Source organism: Tachypleus tridentatus, unplaced genomic scaffold (assembly GCF_004210375.1).
Source record: "Tachypleus tridentatus isolate NWPU-2018 unplaced genomic scaffold, ASM421037v1 Hic_cluster_2, whole genome shotgun sequence".
In the NCBI taxonomy this organism is placed as follows: Eukaryota; Metazoa; Arthropoda; class Merostomata; order Xiphosura; family Limulidae; genus Tachypleus; species Tachypleus tridentatus.
The window spans coordinates 66,193,186-66,210,420 of NW_027467782.1; the positions used below are offsets into that span (position 1 = coordinate 66,193,186).

At 35.3% G+C, this 17,235-nt stretch overlaps 2 protein-coding genes across 2 annotated transcripts; both read left to right on the forward strand.

The window, feature by feature from the left end:
- On the forward strand, positions 1 to 2,779 carry LOC143242572 (uncharacterized). The gene is made up of 3 exons (XM_076486043.1): positions 1 to 335; positions 586 to 796; positions 2,626 to 2,779. Exons 1-3 carry the CDS (start codon positions 35 to 37, stop codon positions 2,639 to 2,641), a joined length of 528 nt encoding a protein of 175 aa, XP_076342158.1. The 5' UTR covers positions 1 to 34; the 3' UTR covers positions 2,642 to 2,779.
- Positions 2,780 to 2,996: 217 nt separating this feature from the next.
- Positions 2,997 to 17,022, forward strand: LOC143242371 (uncharacterized). The gene is made up of 3 exons (XM_076485727.1): positions 2,997 to 3,059; positions 13,263 to 13,312; positions 16,215 to 17,022. Exon 3 carries the CDS (start codon positions 16,270 to 16,272, stop codon positions 17,020 to 17,022), a length of 753 nt encoding a protein of 250 aa, XP_076341842.1. The 5' UTR covers positions 2,997 to 3,059; positions 13,263 to 13,312; positions 16,215 to 16,269.
- The last annotated feature ends 213 nt before the right edge of the window (positions 17,023 to 17,235 follow it).

Below are 17,235 nucleotides of genomic sequence, written 5' to 3' on the forward strand. Positions count from 1 at the left end.
CTGACAGAAAATTTTATTTCTAGATCTTGGCAGAATGGCTGTGACATTGTGTTCTATAAATGATAAAGAAAATGGTATGTTGCAGGAAGAGGAGTATAATGTTCCAGTCACAACTTCATTAACTAGTTGTGATGTCCTTGTTCCTGTATCAGCTATGCAAGTCCCAGATTTTACTTCTAATGCTGCTTTCAGTTTAATACCTGGTAAGATGAATTGTGAAACACTGAAAACAAATAAAAAATTGCATCTATCACCTCAGACCTCTGGATATAATGTTAGCTCTTCAAATTGTGATAACAGTGAAGATGGAGTTGGTGATTCTGGAGATTCATTTAGTAAGTACATTATTTCAAATTTAGATACATGTTTAAAGTAATTTTGTTTTAAGCCTAAATAAATTTGCATATCATAAATATTAAAGGGAGATGCACAATTTTGTGACGTTCATTTGAGAATAGTCTAGAGGTCTTAATTTTGCAATACGTGTTGACAAAACAAGTTTATATTTCATGCTGTATTGATTTTGTTAATTATATTTGAATAATTTCTTGGACAAACATCATTGTGATCATAATTATCTTTCAGGAAGTTTCAACCAACCAGCATATTCTAACATAATTAAACTGAAACTGAAATCTTGTTCATCTCTAAATCGTCTTCATAAAAAACCATATATAGTTTATAAGAAAGGGTCTGCCAAATCCAGTGCACTCACCAAGTACAGGCCTGTTCCTGTTGATGAAAGAAAGTTTGTCTGTCCAGTGTGCCATAGGGCTTTCATACAACATAACTATTTGTGAGTATGAATAGAAATTATCAAAAGGTTTAACCTTGTCCATTTTCATCAGAATGTGAGGCCATCTTTAAATCATACTCTATCTGTAATTGATTCAGTAAAAATGATGTGTTAGAGTGTGTTTTCATTTAAGTGCTTCTTCATTCTAATTTTGTGTAATATTATCTCCTCTAGATGTTACATGTTTGTAATTAGGTTGACAGTCACCATATAAACTCTTAATATTAATTACATTTAGCTAATCTTCTTTATTACATTTGACTACTTTTGCACAAAGGGAAAAATTAATGTTAAAACTGTGTAATAATTTCTTTAATTCTGTTACAAGTTTATAACCAAAACTGTGTAATAAAATGTAAAGAATATGACCAGAAAATGATAACCATTAAGTATCTTAAAATTAATAAATAAATTAATATTTAGAGGTTTTATTGATATTTGTTTTAAGTTGTGAAATTTCTAAGATAATAGGGTAACTTCTTTAAAATGTTCAGATACATTATATTGACACACCTTTTGTGTGGTTAATTTTATTGTAATGCCAAAAAAAATCAAAAACATGATTAATGAAAGGTTATCTTAGAACATTAAAAGTTGCTTCCCTTGCATGTAAGTATAAAATATGCCCATAAAAAACTGCAAAATATAAAATGTGAAATCATAAACTTGCATGTATCTCCACATAGACCCAATGAACCTGCATACCAGATTTGATGAAGATCCATTTACAAGGTAAAGTAATGGTAAAAAAATGCAAATTATATACTGGAAAACTGAAAATTTATCTCTCTATCAACCCAATAAATCACTATCAAATATGGTGAAATTCCATCCACAAGGGATGAGGTAGTAGTTAAACGTATAAAAACTGCACTTGGAAAATTGAAAATTTGTATTCATTCCCACTTGGACCTAATGAACTTCCAGATCAGTTTTGAAGATCCTTTCACATTCTGTGAAGTAGTTATACAACAGACAGTACTGTTATATATTATTACTCTATTTTTCAAAATTTATATAGTGAATGATTCTGTAAACATCTTTGTGGATGTGTATAACATACAATTTTTTAGAAATTCATATTTATTTCCAGAAATTTAAGAATACAATATATGGTATTTTGCAAAACACATTTGTAGGTTTTTTTTAGACAAAAAAACTTAACGGCAGTTTCATTTAAACTTATTAAAGTTTTATATCAATGTTTTTTTAAAATTACAAATACAGATTATAAAATAATGTTGAAAAAATAACGTTTGAAATTTTAATTATTAGGATCAGGCACATGTTTAGTCATCAGAACAAGAAACCATTTTCTTGTGATGCAAAGGTTGTGAAAAAAGCAACACAAATTTTGCATTTTTAAAGCATCACAAAGAGTGTTACCATAATATTACAAGTGTTATCCAAGATTCTGATGCTGTTTCACCTCATCCTGATGATATTTCTACCACTTCAATTGTGATTTCAGAGCAGAGTGGTTTAGAACAACTGTCTTCAGAATCACAACTGCAATTGAACACATTCAATCAGAACCAGTACACTTCTAAACAAATTGAAGTCCTATTAGATACTGGGAACAAATATGATAACAGACAAAGTCAGGAACAATACAACTCTCAAACCATAAACACTGCTGTTTCTCTTGTAGCACAAGATTATGGACAGAATACTCTTTGCTCACAGGACATAAATTCAAAGCATGTTGGAGAAAAGAGAGATTGTAGAAAATTATTTGGATGTGAAAGAAAGCATGAACAGCTTCTTTAAAGCTTCCAGATTATCAGAATCAAAGCAAAGAGAATAACTTTTCTAATTTTTCTCAACAGCAACAACCAGGAATAGTAAATAGCCAGGAAGCTCAGCAACTTTCTCTTGTTGTATCCAAGTTTCAGACTTCTCTTAGAAATGCATCTCCTACAGTTTTAACCAGCTACTTAGTCAACACTGATGTTGATACAACACCCATCACTTCAGGAGGAAGTTTATTTCAATTTCTTCAAAACAGACTGTTTTCTCTTCAGCAATTTCCAATTTACTATCTAATAATAGTGGCACCAACGTTTTCAAAACACACCAACTGCACTTCAAACTTCACATAGAAAACATGCTATCCTCTAGTAAAACAGATGTTATATTCCTCCCAGACTCTTAATTTGAACTACACTAATTGGATGAAAAAATTGAACATTACCCCGAATCATTCCATCCTCAATTTCGTAGTCATCATCCATCTGATCAACTGACATACTTATTTACTCAGGTAAACTTACATTATTTGTGCAGTACTTAACTTTTGTTCCTTACATGTTGGTTTCTACTCTAATCTAACGTTACTATTAAATTGCATTAAGTGTATACTGATATACAAATAGATTTAAAGATTTGTACTTTCTCAACTTGAATCTTACAAACAGCCGTTGGCACTTTTTTATTTTAGTCTTTATTTTCTTGTTTGTTTACTTGTTTTGTATGAATGTTTGTAGCATTATTGAAGATCTGTTTTTTCTACTTAAAATTATAATTAAAATTAATACAGTGATATATTAAACTTTTCATTCACCATCTAGATAGCAGCTATTGACATTTTAATTATATTTTTGAATTACATTGAGAAGTCTTAAATTTAATATTCACATGGTGTCAGAATTTTGTATATGTAGCTGGGATTCTTTTACAGTAGGTTTTCATGATTTGTTGGAGATAGATTCAAACAGAAAATGGACAGTACACAATCAACTTGTTTAAAGTAATCTATTCAAAACAAGACAAAAATAGGTTTCCTATTGTGTAAAATTATGTACATAAGTTGCATCTATAACTAAATTATTTTATAATTACTTTATAATCCAACTGACAAGATGATTTTTTTTCTCTAACTCTTATCACAATAGTATCAGTGAATAGTTCACTTTTGCTACCCTCTCAGTGTGGATTCCTGTACATTGTGAGGGACCTCCCAGGAAGGTTCTGTTCTTTCAGTTTACCTCCTCTGGGATCTAAACATCCACCCACGTGTTTGCCATGCGTGGTGACCCATAAAGGGGAGGAGAGGATCCTGGTGGTTGAGGGGTCCAATCCTAACATACCACTTTGGCCTTGAATTCCTGTAGATGGGCAACCTTGGGGTATGGCCTCCCTAGTGTCGGCTGGTCCACTTGGGCTAGGTTCAACTAAGTACCTGTGTTGGATGTTTTATTAGGTGTTGTAGACATTATATCTGATGCTGGTGTTTGGGTAATGTGCTCACAAAATCCTGGCATTGCTGCAGTGTCCTTATTTGACATTGCAGTAGTCTCCTCATAGGTCTCCATGATAGGTGGAATCAGTGGGTATAGACAAATTTTTTTATTATGGATCCTCCAAATAAAATCTTAAATAAATAATGAAAAAACAGTTCATAGGTAAACGACCACGTCTTGAAGATTCTGAGCGGCAATCTTCAACATCTGTAACACTTGTATCTCATTTTCTTGTAGTACATTCTCTTTCAGACAAACTTTTAGGGCAAATGTCTCCCCTTTTTCATTGAGAAGAGTCTAGAGCAGGGGTGTGCAACAGGCGGCCCGCGGGCCACAACCCGGCCCGCCAAGCCATTTAGTGTGGCCATAGTTGTTGTAATCTAATCATGTGGCCTGATCTGTAATCCAACGCAAATGGAATATTTTTAAAGCATCGATCCTACGGGATTCCCAGGCTTCGACTCGACAAACTTCTAAAATTATCTTTGCTAGAGAGGAGCAGGCCGAATTCGATTGGTCCTCCTTAGGGCATGAATAGGTGACGTGCACTAGCACTATTGTCTACGACTCAATGTCATGTCCTGAACTTCGCCTTCGCCCGCTGGCGACAATTTTCCAACCTCTGCTGTCCGTCATTCATTATTGGTGAAAATTTTATTACCTTTACAGTTACTACAAGAGATTGAAGGTAAATTGATTATTATTTAGCATATTGTTGTGACTTTACTGAATTTATTAAAATTTTTGCTTTCAGATGCATCTGATTCTATGTACAGTGTGACCTCGTTATTCGCGGGGTTACGTTCTTTACCCTCCCGCGAATAGCGAAAACAATATTGGATGCAGTTTTAAAACGTATATGTATGCGATTATATACTATATGAAATGCTTCCCAAACACTAATGATACTTATACTCATTGATGCAGTAATAATGTAGCAATATTGCATACTGTTATGTATTTCACTAAATTGTACCGTGCGTTACCGGGCTGTGCTTTGCCGTTTGCGTTGTTGGGGGCTGAGGCAGTCAGCCAATAGCAGTCAATCTTGTTTGGTGAAGACGACAATTGATAAAACGGCTTGATTGAGTAAATACAACAGAAATCTCCTCGAAAAGCCCTTTCAGTCTCTGTGACCTACAAAACGCAGTTCGCGCATAACCCGTGAATATGCGGGGCCGCGAAGGCGAACCGCGAATAGGCGAGGTCACACTGTATTTTGCTATTCTCAATTAATTTAAGTACCGGAAGGCTATGATCGGGATGCCAATTTAGAAACATGTGTTTCTGTCCATAAGAGGTTCCATGTGTAAATAAATTCTGTTTTTTCTACTTTGCTATTTTCGTGAGAATAATTTTTGTTTTGATTTCAGGGCTAGTAAAATGTCAGCAGTTAAGAAACGAAAAATTGATGATGAGGAAGGTTATTCAACAGTGAATGGTGCACAAAATATCTTGTTGTCCCACATAATCAAGGTGTTGTCTGCCTCGTCTGTCAAACTACAATTGCAGTCATGAAAGAGTACAATATTAAGCGACATTACGCAACTAAGCACTCCTCCCAGTTTGATGAAATTGTTGGTCAGGCACGAAAGGACAAAATTGAACATTTAAAACATCCATTGAAAAGCAACAAGGTGTTTTACCACTTTCAAGAAAAATTCAGAACTGGTGACAAAACTGAGTTTTAAGCTTTGTGAATGTATGGCAGAAAAGGGAAAGCCTTTCAGTGATGGAGAATTTATTAAAATTGTTTAACAATATTCACAGAATATGCATGTCCAGAGAAAAAATATTTGGTGGAGCAAACTAGCCTTTCCGCTTTACTGTCTCATGGGACAAAAGATCTTTCAGAGGACATCAAAGAAACTTTGAAAGAGATTGAATTCGTGTGAAGCTTTCAGTCTGGCTTTGGATGAAAGCACTGATATCAATGACACATCCCAACTTGTCATTTTCATCAGAGCTGTTACTGCAGGCTTTGATGTTTTCGAAGAGTTTTTAGATATGGCAAGCCTTTCCTCCACAACCACAGGACAGGATATTTGTGAACAAGTGCTTAAGGTTGTAGAAAAGTTTGAACTGAATCCTTATAAATTATGTGGTGTTACAACAGATGGTGCTCCTTCCATGACAGGTAGGACAAATGGATTCACCAAGAAATTTCTAACTGCAATTGGAGCACAAGACGTAGTTGTAAGCCATTGCATTATTCACCAAGAGAGCTTGTGCACCAAAGTTCTGGATTTTGCAGAAGTCATGAAAAATGTCGTCAATGCGTAAATTATATTGAACACGAGGATTAAATCATCGACAATTTAAAACTTTTTTAGATGAGCTGGACAGTGAGTATTCAGATGTTTTGTACTTCTCTGCTGTACGTTGGCTTAGTAGAGCTGCTACTTTGAAGAGATTCTGGAATCTAGAGGAGATTAAGTTCTTCATGGAGCAAACGTCAGAATGTGGACTTCTTGAGCAATGAGAACTGGCTGAATGACTTAGCATTCCTCACAGACATTACACAGCATCTGTCTGATTTAAACTTAACTACAAGGAAAAGTCAACTTGTGAATAAGTTGTTTGAGCATATTTGTGCTTTTGAGAAGAAATTGGAACTTTCCAGGTTCAGTTGAGAAGAGCCATATTGACCCATTTTACATGTCTTGCAACCAGGAAACTGGAATTTCTTAATCTGGATTGCACCAAATATGGAACCAGTGTACAAAAGCTGCATGATGAGTTTGCAAACAGATTTCCAGATTTCAGACAAACTGAAATTAGATTGAAATTGTTTGCTCAACCTTTGATTTGGCAGTGGAAGACAGTCCTGATGATTGCCAAATGGAACTCATTGAACTGCAGGCTGACATGGACACTAAAGGAAATCTCTGAAAACAGTTTGCTAGACTTTTACAAACTCTGTGTGCGTGAAAAGTTTCCCAATTTGTCCGTCATGCACAAAGAATTGCCTCCCTTTTTGGTAGCACCTACTGCTGTGAGCAATTTTCTCCAAAATGAAGCTCATCAAAACCAAATGTAGAAGTCAGCTGACTGATGAACATTTGACCAGTCAGTTAAGTGGCAACCACTTCTGTCAAAGCTGATATTGACAAGCTCTGCAAGGACTCTAAATTTCAAGTGTCGCACTAAAATGATCACTCATGCAAAATATAAAATATTATTGCTTGCATTTTGAAATTTTTTTTTAATTTATTAATGCATACGAATAAGCTTGTTTTTTTGGGGCAGGAAGTTGGTTATAGGTGCGTGGGCACACCCCTGGTCAGAGGGACTTGCTGACTCTAAACTCAGTCAGAAAGCTTTGCTCTCAGTGACAAATTGGTGGAACATCCACATCTCAGGCAGTGAACTTCTTACATAATATATACCTATTGAAGTTATGCCTCATGCTACTTTGAATTTGTCATGAGGGGTTATTGTTGAGAGGGATTTGAATAACATCCCGAGTCAGAGATTCTGGCTGGTTTCTCCACCCAAGGAGTTTCTGCAGTGAGGCATATCTCCACTCATTTTAACATTTACATCACCATGTCCACCTGCCACTATTAAGGCAGGTGATTTTAATTACACACTACAGCCATACATTCCAAACCCTCTTAGATGTTTCCAGTGTCATTGGTTGGTATCCCAAGCGTCTCGTTGCAGTGGCAAGGACTCTCATTGCGTCAATTGCAATGGCTCTCACCCATGCTACTTTTGCTCCTGCCTAAATGGTTAGAAGTAAAAAAGGTGCAGTGTTTGAAGATGATTCAAAACATTGCTTACTTATCGAGCTTATCAGGCTCGAAGTTGCTGTTCACCACTTCATATCAGACGTGTGCTGCTGCACTTCATTCTACTACTACAGTGGGACTGCAGATGGATCACTGTGTGCCTTCAAAAGAATCATTCTCAAACCAAATGAAAAGCCTTTTGACCTCCATGGTTAAAAGTTGATGAATCAATGTCAACACCCATCTCTGTCTCTAACATTCATTAGCAAACTCAAAGATCCACTTCCTTTGGTTTGGGGTACAGGCATTTCCTCAGGTACTTTTTCTCTCACCCCAAAATGCAAAATGATCATTTGTTCACGTCTTCAGTTGCTGGAATAACAAAGACCTAACCCTTCAACCCAGGTCAGGATCCATGGAGGTCAACAGATTTCCCTCGAATAATGACAATAAAGAAAAAAAAAAGACATGGTCAGTAAACAAAAGACTCTCCACCCAATTCACCTACACGTTAATAAAATTGGCCACCTTGATACAGTGGAAATTTTGAGGTTTATATTCTAATCTGGACAACATCAAAGCACTAATTGCTTCCTACCATCCTGTATGTCTTTTCTTATAGGAAACATTTATGAAACCTGCCAATACAGTCACCTTTTGGCAGTTTTTTTACAGAAATGACAGGCTGTCTGATGGATGAGTGCATGGACAGGTGACACAGTTGGTTGATCAGCATGTGCCCACTCTGTCTTTGCCACTCGACACACCCTTGGGCTGTAGCCATCTGTGTTTCCTTGGGTTGTACCATCACTGTTTGTTTTCTCTACCTGTTGCCTAGAGAGACATATGATCAATCAAACCTTGATACTCTCATTGAACAGTTGTCACCTCCCTTTTAATCCTGGGATACTTTAATGGACATTATCTCCTCTGGGAAAGTGCTGATATTGATGGGAGGGGTCATTCTGTAGAGCGTATGCTCTCTGATCACAACCTTCCTCTTTTCAATACTGGTTCTTATTTTACTTATTTTCATGCACCTAGTCAGTCCTTTAATGTTATTGATCTCTCAGTTGGCTCCCTTCACTGTTCTCCCACTTTTCATAGAGAGTTGACAATAACACATGATGCAGTGATCATTTTCCTATAATTTTGAGAGTGACTGGCCATGGTTGATGCAAACTGGCCCTCTTTCACTGCTCTTGCAGAACTTAAGAGGACTGTGTGCCAGCAGTAACTGACTATTATATAGACAGCTGCTCAATGTATTCCTAAATCCTCAACATGTTTTCCATGGAATCCTCATCCTTGGTGGAATCCTGCCTGCCACATGGCATGGAAGGTTCAAAACGAGCTTCTTACATAGATATTCCACACTCTCGCACCACATTGCTTTCCAGCAGTTCCGTGCACATGCTCGGTGGGTAAGATGTCAAAGCCAGAAGGAACTTTGGATTAAGTTCACAACCATCATATCTTCTATCACCAGTTCAAAAGTCATATGGGACAAGATTTGGAAGGTCAGTGGGCAATATAATTCTGTCCCCTCTTGATCTTGCTCTTGATGGCCAGGAAGTAGCTGATATCTGGTACATCACTGATACTCTGGGTGAAAGCTTTTGCCAGGTATCTAGCACTTCTGCTTCATCCTCTACTTCTCAGCCATCAAGACTCGGGCAGAGCTACCACCTCTTTCTTTTCAAGCTGATTGTCTCTGTGATTATAATCATCCCAAACTGGAACTCAAACTGGCCCTTCATCGATCAAACCTGATAATATACACTAAGAAATGCTATGCCATATATCTCTTGCTCTTCTTCTGATTGTTTTTGATTGGCAAGAGAATGTTTTCCTGATGCCTGGTGCTGGGCTATGGTCCTACATTTCTGGCGGCCTAAAGTTTCTTTCAAACTATCGTCCAGTTGCTTTGATGAGCTGTTTCTGTAAGACCTTAGAGAGGATGGTTAATGCTCATCTTGTTTGGTTCCTCAAATCAAACAACCTCCTCTCCCAATGTGGGTTCCAACAACAGTGCTTCACCATGGACCACCTGATTCAACTTGAAACGTCAATTAGAAAAGCCTATCTCAAACTATAACATCTTGTATCAATATACTCTGATGCTGAGAAGGCTTATGATACAACATGAAAGTATGGCATTTTCTTGAGACCTCCATTTATGTGGGTTATGTGGGCATTTGTACATTTTGTTAAGTTTTTTATGGAGATTCCAAGTTTGTGTGGGTTTGACACATTCTCATTCTTTTCTACAGGAACTTGGAGTCCCTCAAGGCTGTGTTTTGAGTGTCACACTTTTACTATAAAGATTAATGCCATCACTGAACAACTCTCTTACTGTTGCAAATGGGCTCTATGTTGACAACTTTCACATCGTATGTCAGTCATTGAACATGAGGTATATTGAGTGGCAGTTACAGACTGCCTTCAATTGTTTACTTAAGTGGACCACATCAAACAGATTTAACTTCTCTCTCTCTAAAACCGTTTGCATGCACTTTTGCCACTAATGGGGTATTCAACCTGATCCTGAACTCTGTATCAGTGAAGTTGGTTCTACCTGTGGTCCCTGAGACAATGTTCTTGGGGCTTTTCTTTGAATGTAAGTTGAATGTCAAGCAGCTCATGGCCAAATGCACAAGAGCACTGAACATTCTCCATGTCCTCTCTTCCATTCCTTGGGAGTGAATCAATGTTCCATGCTAAAGATATATTATGCTCTTATTTGATAAAAACTAGACTATAGGTCACTGGTTTATGGCTGTGCCAGGACTTCAGCCTTGAAGATGCTAGACCTCATTCATCATGAGGGATTTTGGCTCTGCATTGGTGCTTTCACACTTCCCCAATTCAGAGCTTATACATAGTCTCATCAACCTCCTCTACCCTCTGTCATTTGCAACTGTTTTTACTTTATGCTTCAAAACCTCAATCCTTACCACAGCATCCCACCTGTGGTTGTTTTCCTTCCTTGGTGAGCCATGCTTTTTCAGAACAGGCAATCTGCCATTGCTCCTTTTGGTCTTTGTATCCAGGTGCAGTTGGATGAATTAGGTTTGTCCTTGGATAGCATTGCTGTATCCACTGGTCAGCCCATCCCACCATGGCTTATTACAGTCCCCAAATGTGACCTTTCTTTAAGTCATCTGAGAAAAGCAGATACTCCTGATTGGAAATACTGTCATTTGCTGAACATCTTTTGAACCATCCTTCCATTCCTACTTATACAGTTGGTTCTCTGTGACTCTGTGGGCTCTGCCATGGTTTGTTTTGGGTTGGTGGTTGTGTACACAATCCCCTCTACAGTTTCTGTATTCACTGTTTAACTGTATGCCATTTCTCTTGCCCTGGATCACCTAGAAGCAAAGTAGTACTCAAATTGCACTATTTATACTGACTTGCTTAATTCTCTAGTGGCCCTGGAATTGCTTCCGTTAGTTCTCATACTGTTCACGCAGATATTCAAAACCGATTGGCCTATTCCTCTTTAACATCTACTTGTTCTTCCTGTAACATCCTGTTCTTCTGGATACCAGACTACCTTGGTATTTGCAGGAACAGGCTCAACACCACAGCTAAATCTGTCTACTCTGGCACTATCACTGCTGTGCCTGTTCCATACATGGACTATGGTCCTGTATACAAGGCTCGACTCCGTGCCAGTTGGCATTCAACCTGAAGTGAGCATCGTGAAAACAAGCTTTTCCAAATAAAACCCTCTATTGGACTTTGGCTATCTTGCTTCCATGAGGTTAAGAAGGAAGAATTTGTTCTAACTAGATTACGCATTGCTCACAGTTTTTTAACTCAATGTTTTCTTTTATCTGGGGCTGATGCACCAATGTGTTGTGTGTGTAACACTCAGGTTACAATAAGCCACATTGTACTATTTTGCCATCATTATGACTCTGAAGGTCCACACCATTTTAAACATTTTGTACCAAGGTTTATCCGTAGCGATAAACAGTGTTATTGGCTATGGTGACACTGTCCACCTGAGAAATGTTTTAGTTTTTTAATGCTATTTAAGTTTTAATTTATAAATTAGACATTTTTTTTAATGTGATTTCCTTTTAAAATCAAAGTACATCTAGTTCAATTTGAAATTAGAAAATGGTTGTAACATCAAATAACTTCGAAACTAGGACTGGAAAGGCCATCTTCAGGTGTCTAATGCTGATGTTTGAACTACCCTTAGTCATCCTGGTGAGTTATAATAATTAAAATTTTGCTACAAGTCTATTAAAACTAGTATTACTTTACTCTCTGAAATCAGCTATAACATCAAATAACTCAAAACCAGGACTGGAAAGGTCAGCTTCAGGTGACTAACGCTGATTTTGAACTTACCCGTCAGTCATCCTGGCGAGCTACAGAAAGTCTTTCACAACTTGTATCACTGTGGTTTTTCTTTTATTGCTGTAGACTAGATATAAAAATTGGATTTAATGCTTTTTATGTTTTTAATTCAAAAATTGAACTTTGTTTTGTTTTACCTTGATTTCCTTTTATGAATTTTAATAATTTTACTTTAATTTTAACTCTTTACTGGATGTTTGGCATAGATAGCCTAGTTGTTTTGTGCCATAAAATGCCAAACCAACCATCCAGCTTTTGCTACCCCTGTGGAGTACCACAGTTGTATCATGAACTTCAAATAATTATCTCCTTTTGATCAAAGTACACATAGATGGGTTCAGTGACTTTGGAGTAACCTTTGACAAGACAAATTATACTCCTTATCTCTATTGAATTGTGTTAACTTCATGTTTTCTAACTTGTTTCTGACTGAAGTGTCTCTTCCGTTGCTTTGTTTGGTCACCTAGTATGTGTGTGTATATATAAACATACACACACCTTGTTCACAAAGGCCTTGAACTTTCTTTTAACTACACAAGCAATATTATAATGTAACAGTACTCACTTGGTGAGAAAAATACCAAAGGTTCAAATAATTTTGCAGCAACAACACTACAACACACAGTGTACGACTCTTAATAAGTATAACTATCACGTTTAAAATAATTACTTTTAACCTTCATATTATGAAAATAACCATTGATTATTAAGTCACAAAATAAATTAAATAGTAATGCTCACACTTAACAGTCTTGTATATCCAACTCATGGCATAGTCTTGAATTTAAATTGACATGTAATTTATAAAAAAATGTCAAAACTAAATAAAATAATGTGTTCATAGCAAATGACTTCTGGAATATTTGAGCATGGTAGCAATAAAAATGCTCAATATATGAAATTGTTTATTGTTAAGAATAGTTTTTTTTTTTTCTCATGAGAACATTTTATTATTAGCATGGAAAGTATGTTGAGTAAAATTTTAAAACTGCTTTTCTTAAATTTTATTAGATAATTAGTTTTACATGTTTGCTTATGCATTGCCAGAAAATTATTAGTTGTTTAAGAATCAGGAACTTTAGTTTTAAGTATAATTTTCATACTTGCTTTTAGGGCAAGCCCTACAATCATTCAAACAATGTAACGACAGACTTGGGAAACATGTACGTATTTCTTTATTTCTGTTTTATATTTGTGAGTATATGTACACGTGTTTTGTAAATTTTTAGCAGTAATATCTATTTTTAAATTTAAAATAAAGTTAGGTTCATTCTGTCATTTTATAGGAACAAACTAAATTTCATGAGGCTTAAAATAAAACACACTAACAATGAAAAATGTAGTGTGTATAATTACCACATTTTTTATTTCTTTAACTCTTTCAACATGCACTTGGTCAATTTGACTGATGACATTTTTTTAGTGAATTATTTTCAGTAAACTAAAAGAAAACAATTTGTCTCTGAGTATATTGAATTGTTTTTTACTAAACTGTATGCAAAGTGAATATTAAAAATACTTCATCTCAAAATCTTATAATTTCGTTTGAGTATTCTCTAAAAACTTGTTAAATACATTTCAAATGTTTGTTTTTAGTTAAATTATATTTTGTCTGTTATTTTCTCTGCCTTAACTCTATAAAAGATTGATCAGTTTGACTGAATGTAATCACGAAAATAAAATCAAAATAAATTTAAATTACCCTTTTTTCTTTCTTAAATGACTTCAATTTGTAACATGAAACATCTATTGATACTTAACTTTATTGTTTTATTACATTTTGAACCACGTCTAACAATTGCTTGCACTGCTATAAGTTGTATGTCACTGTGAGGAGCATGCTCTTGAATTACATTACATATGAACTGCTCGTGCACTTGCCCCATGAAGACTTATTATTTATTGTGCCTAATCTAATGTTAACTAACCTAAAGAGATCTGTATATTTACATCTAAGTTGCATTCGTAATAATAAACAATGAATAAACATGAAAAAAAAAAGTAATGATACGTGTAATTTCCCCTAACTATTACAGTTTTTCTGGCTTTTCAATTATGGGATAAGTGCTTTTACAAATTTATCCAAGCTAGTCATTGTCTTTCATCTGAAACTTGTATTAATAGAGAAATTGAGAATTCTATGTTAAGAAGCCATTGTTATATAATACATCATTTCATGGATGAAAATCTTGGCTTTCTGTTGGTTATACATAATATAGAATTAAACATAAATGAGCACCATCAACAAAACAGAAAATGTGACAGCTGGGTGTGGCAAGAGTTTTCTATTTGATAGCTCTGGAACTAAACAAAATTGAAGGCTATAAAAGAATGGTTTGACTAAATAATGATGATTTTGTGGTAATTTACACTAAATTTTGTACTTATTTGAGGAATGGTGAATAAAATAGAGAAAGGGACACAGAAAAAATGTCACATTTATGACAGAGAAAACTAAGGAGTTTTTATATATTGTCTTATAAAATTAAGAATTTAAAGCTTGTGTACTATTAAATTATGGATTATTAGCTATGATTTTATGCTATTTTAATTCGTATAACATGAAAAGTAGTTAGTTAAAATTCTAAATGTAAGTCACTAAAACTTTGTGACATGCACGAATGATGCCTGGGCAGAGGGGTAGATAGTTACTTTCATGTTAAATCTAAACTGATAGTTTTATCTTGTATTGAAGCCCTCATATATGAGCCCATATATCTATGACATGAAAGGTTGTATTTGACTTGTAATATAAGCTAAATCCTTGTCATAAGTTTGGAAAGAATATATACCCAATGCTTTCAAACTCATTTTGAGCAAATGAGAATTGTGACCCATTCTTCCTGGGTGGGATGCCCATGTTGAATTTATTTATAAGGACTGGTATCCCTCACACTGGGTAAATTGAAATGCTTTTAGTAAAGTGTTTTGTTCTGTGACACAGTAGAACAGTGCAGGCCAGCTTCAAACTCACAACCAGTGTACTATGAGTTCAAAATGCAAAGCCACTTAATCACACTACTTACCAAAATCAGAATATCCATTCAAATACAGATTAGAATTTTTCTGTTTAAGGGAAATGAAAAATGGGATAAAGTAGCCATGATGAGAAACTCCTGAAAATCATATTTTGTTTTTTTCCCACTTGGTGGTGGTAGAAAGTGGTACAAATTTTGTCAGTTATAAAATTACATACATCTCAATTGTTACTATGTGGTTCTATTTTTCCCCATCTACATCTCAGTTAATACATTTTTTGCTGATGTTCTTCCTTTCCTGGGAATAGGGTGGAAGTAAGTTATACACATGTGACTTGTGGTGCTTTTCAAGAGGGGAAATTATTATTAATTATATTGTGACCCTTGCATGGGCACTTGGATGGCTTTGCAACTGACTTTTATATTGAATCCTTACCTTTTATGGGATGGAACAATTTGCTTATTTTAGCTGCAGAAACTACTTGTAGGACTCTTTCTGGACATACATTTCTTTGCTTTCCAGTGCCATTAAATTTAAGGGATTTCCAGTCTTAGAAATTCTACATCTCCAACTTGAACTTGAATGCTTTTCATTTAATTAGGACTGCAATACACACTTCTCAAAAGAGATTAGTTTTCTGTGGCATCACATTACCTATAAGATACCAAACAGTATTTTAATATAGTTCTGATGCGTGTCATTTCACCACAACTTTGTATTGGCTGTGTTTGTTATATAGCTCACTAAACTGCATATTTCAGATCATTTTAATATAACATAGACAACCTCATCTCTATTTCCCCTTGTTTTAAAATATTCTCCAGTATGTTGATTTGAAATTCTGTTTTCAAAAGCTTAAAGTATGTTCATGTTGGAAATATTGAGCATTTCATTTTTAAAAAGTGTTAAATATTAGCCTAAAATGTAAACACTTTTTAGACTTTAAAAAAAAAAGAAGAGAACTGGATAAGGTATATATATAGTTTTTACATATATTTACAAAACAGACCTGAAAAGTATTATACAAATGTTTAAATATTTAAACAAGTACCATCAAATAACTCCAGTTTTTAATGAACCTTCCAGATCCAACAGAATCCAGTATACACCACTTCCTGTCAGTCAAAATCGTCAGGTTGCCATGATTCCAAACAGTATTAGACAGTTGCTTAGCTCAGAAACACAATCTGCAGCATCACAGTTGCAGTTTTTAGCATTCCTTTGGAGTGTATCTCAAAACATTGGAGCTTTATCAGACTCTGATAGGCAGAAACAAAGACAATGGAACCCTCAAATCATAAATATTTCTTCCAACTTAACTGATGAAAGGCTTATGCCAAATACTAGTCATTCAGAAGGCACAGTAAATTCAGAACAGGCATTAATATTACAAGAGACTACCAAAAATAATTCAAATATAATTAAGACTGTTGACAACTCAGATTTAATGCAACTTTCAAAGTATCAGAATCAACATGAATATCAACAACCAGAGATATTAAATAGCCAGCAAGTTCATCAGTTGTTTCCTGATGTGTCTAGTTGTCAGGTTTCTCAGATAAACCCATCTCCTACAATTTTCGGTCATATGATCAAGACTCAAGATGATAGTACTATATACGCTACAATGGAGGAAAACTCCTTGTCATTTTGCAAGCAACAAGATCAGACTGTTGATCATTTGGAAAGGACTGGTTCTTTAACCACTTGTAATAGGACAAGCTATGTCCCAAATAAACTAATTGCACCTGGAGATCCTCTTCTAGAAAACAACCCTTTGACACCACAGGATCAACCAAAGTTTCCCAATTATCTTTACTTATTAGTTCCCGTGGACAATCAGAAGGATTGCATTTTACATAAAGGCTTTTCTTCCTCCTTAGTATCCAAGTGATCATTCATATAACAAGGTATTGTACTTGTGGATTCAGGTAAAACTTGTTTCCTTTTGTGTGTATATTTAAACTGATGAATTAGTCCAACAAAGTTTGGGTTGATAGTTACATACAGAAAAGTTAAATTGTTAGGTATTTCATACTTAAGAAATGAATTAGGGTTAAGTTGGGCATTGAATGTTTTAATTTTCTTTCCTTCTTGTTCTGCTTCT

What these genes read in the sequence shown, in the direction of transcription:
- LOC143242572 (XM_076486043.1), top strand. Translation starts at nt 35, where the DNA reads ATGGCTGTGACATTGTGTTCTATAAATGATAAAGAAAATGGTATGTTG. An exon ending in TGATTCTGGAGATTCATTTA is followed by an intron (nt 336 to 585) that starts GTAAGTACATTA and finishes ATTATCTTTCAG; the next exon opens with GAAGTTTCAACCAACCAGCA.
- LOC143242371 (XM_076485727.1), top strand. Translation starts at nt 16,270, where the DNA reads ATGATTCCAAACAGTATTAGACAGTTGCTTAGCTCAGAAACACAATCT.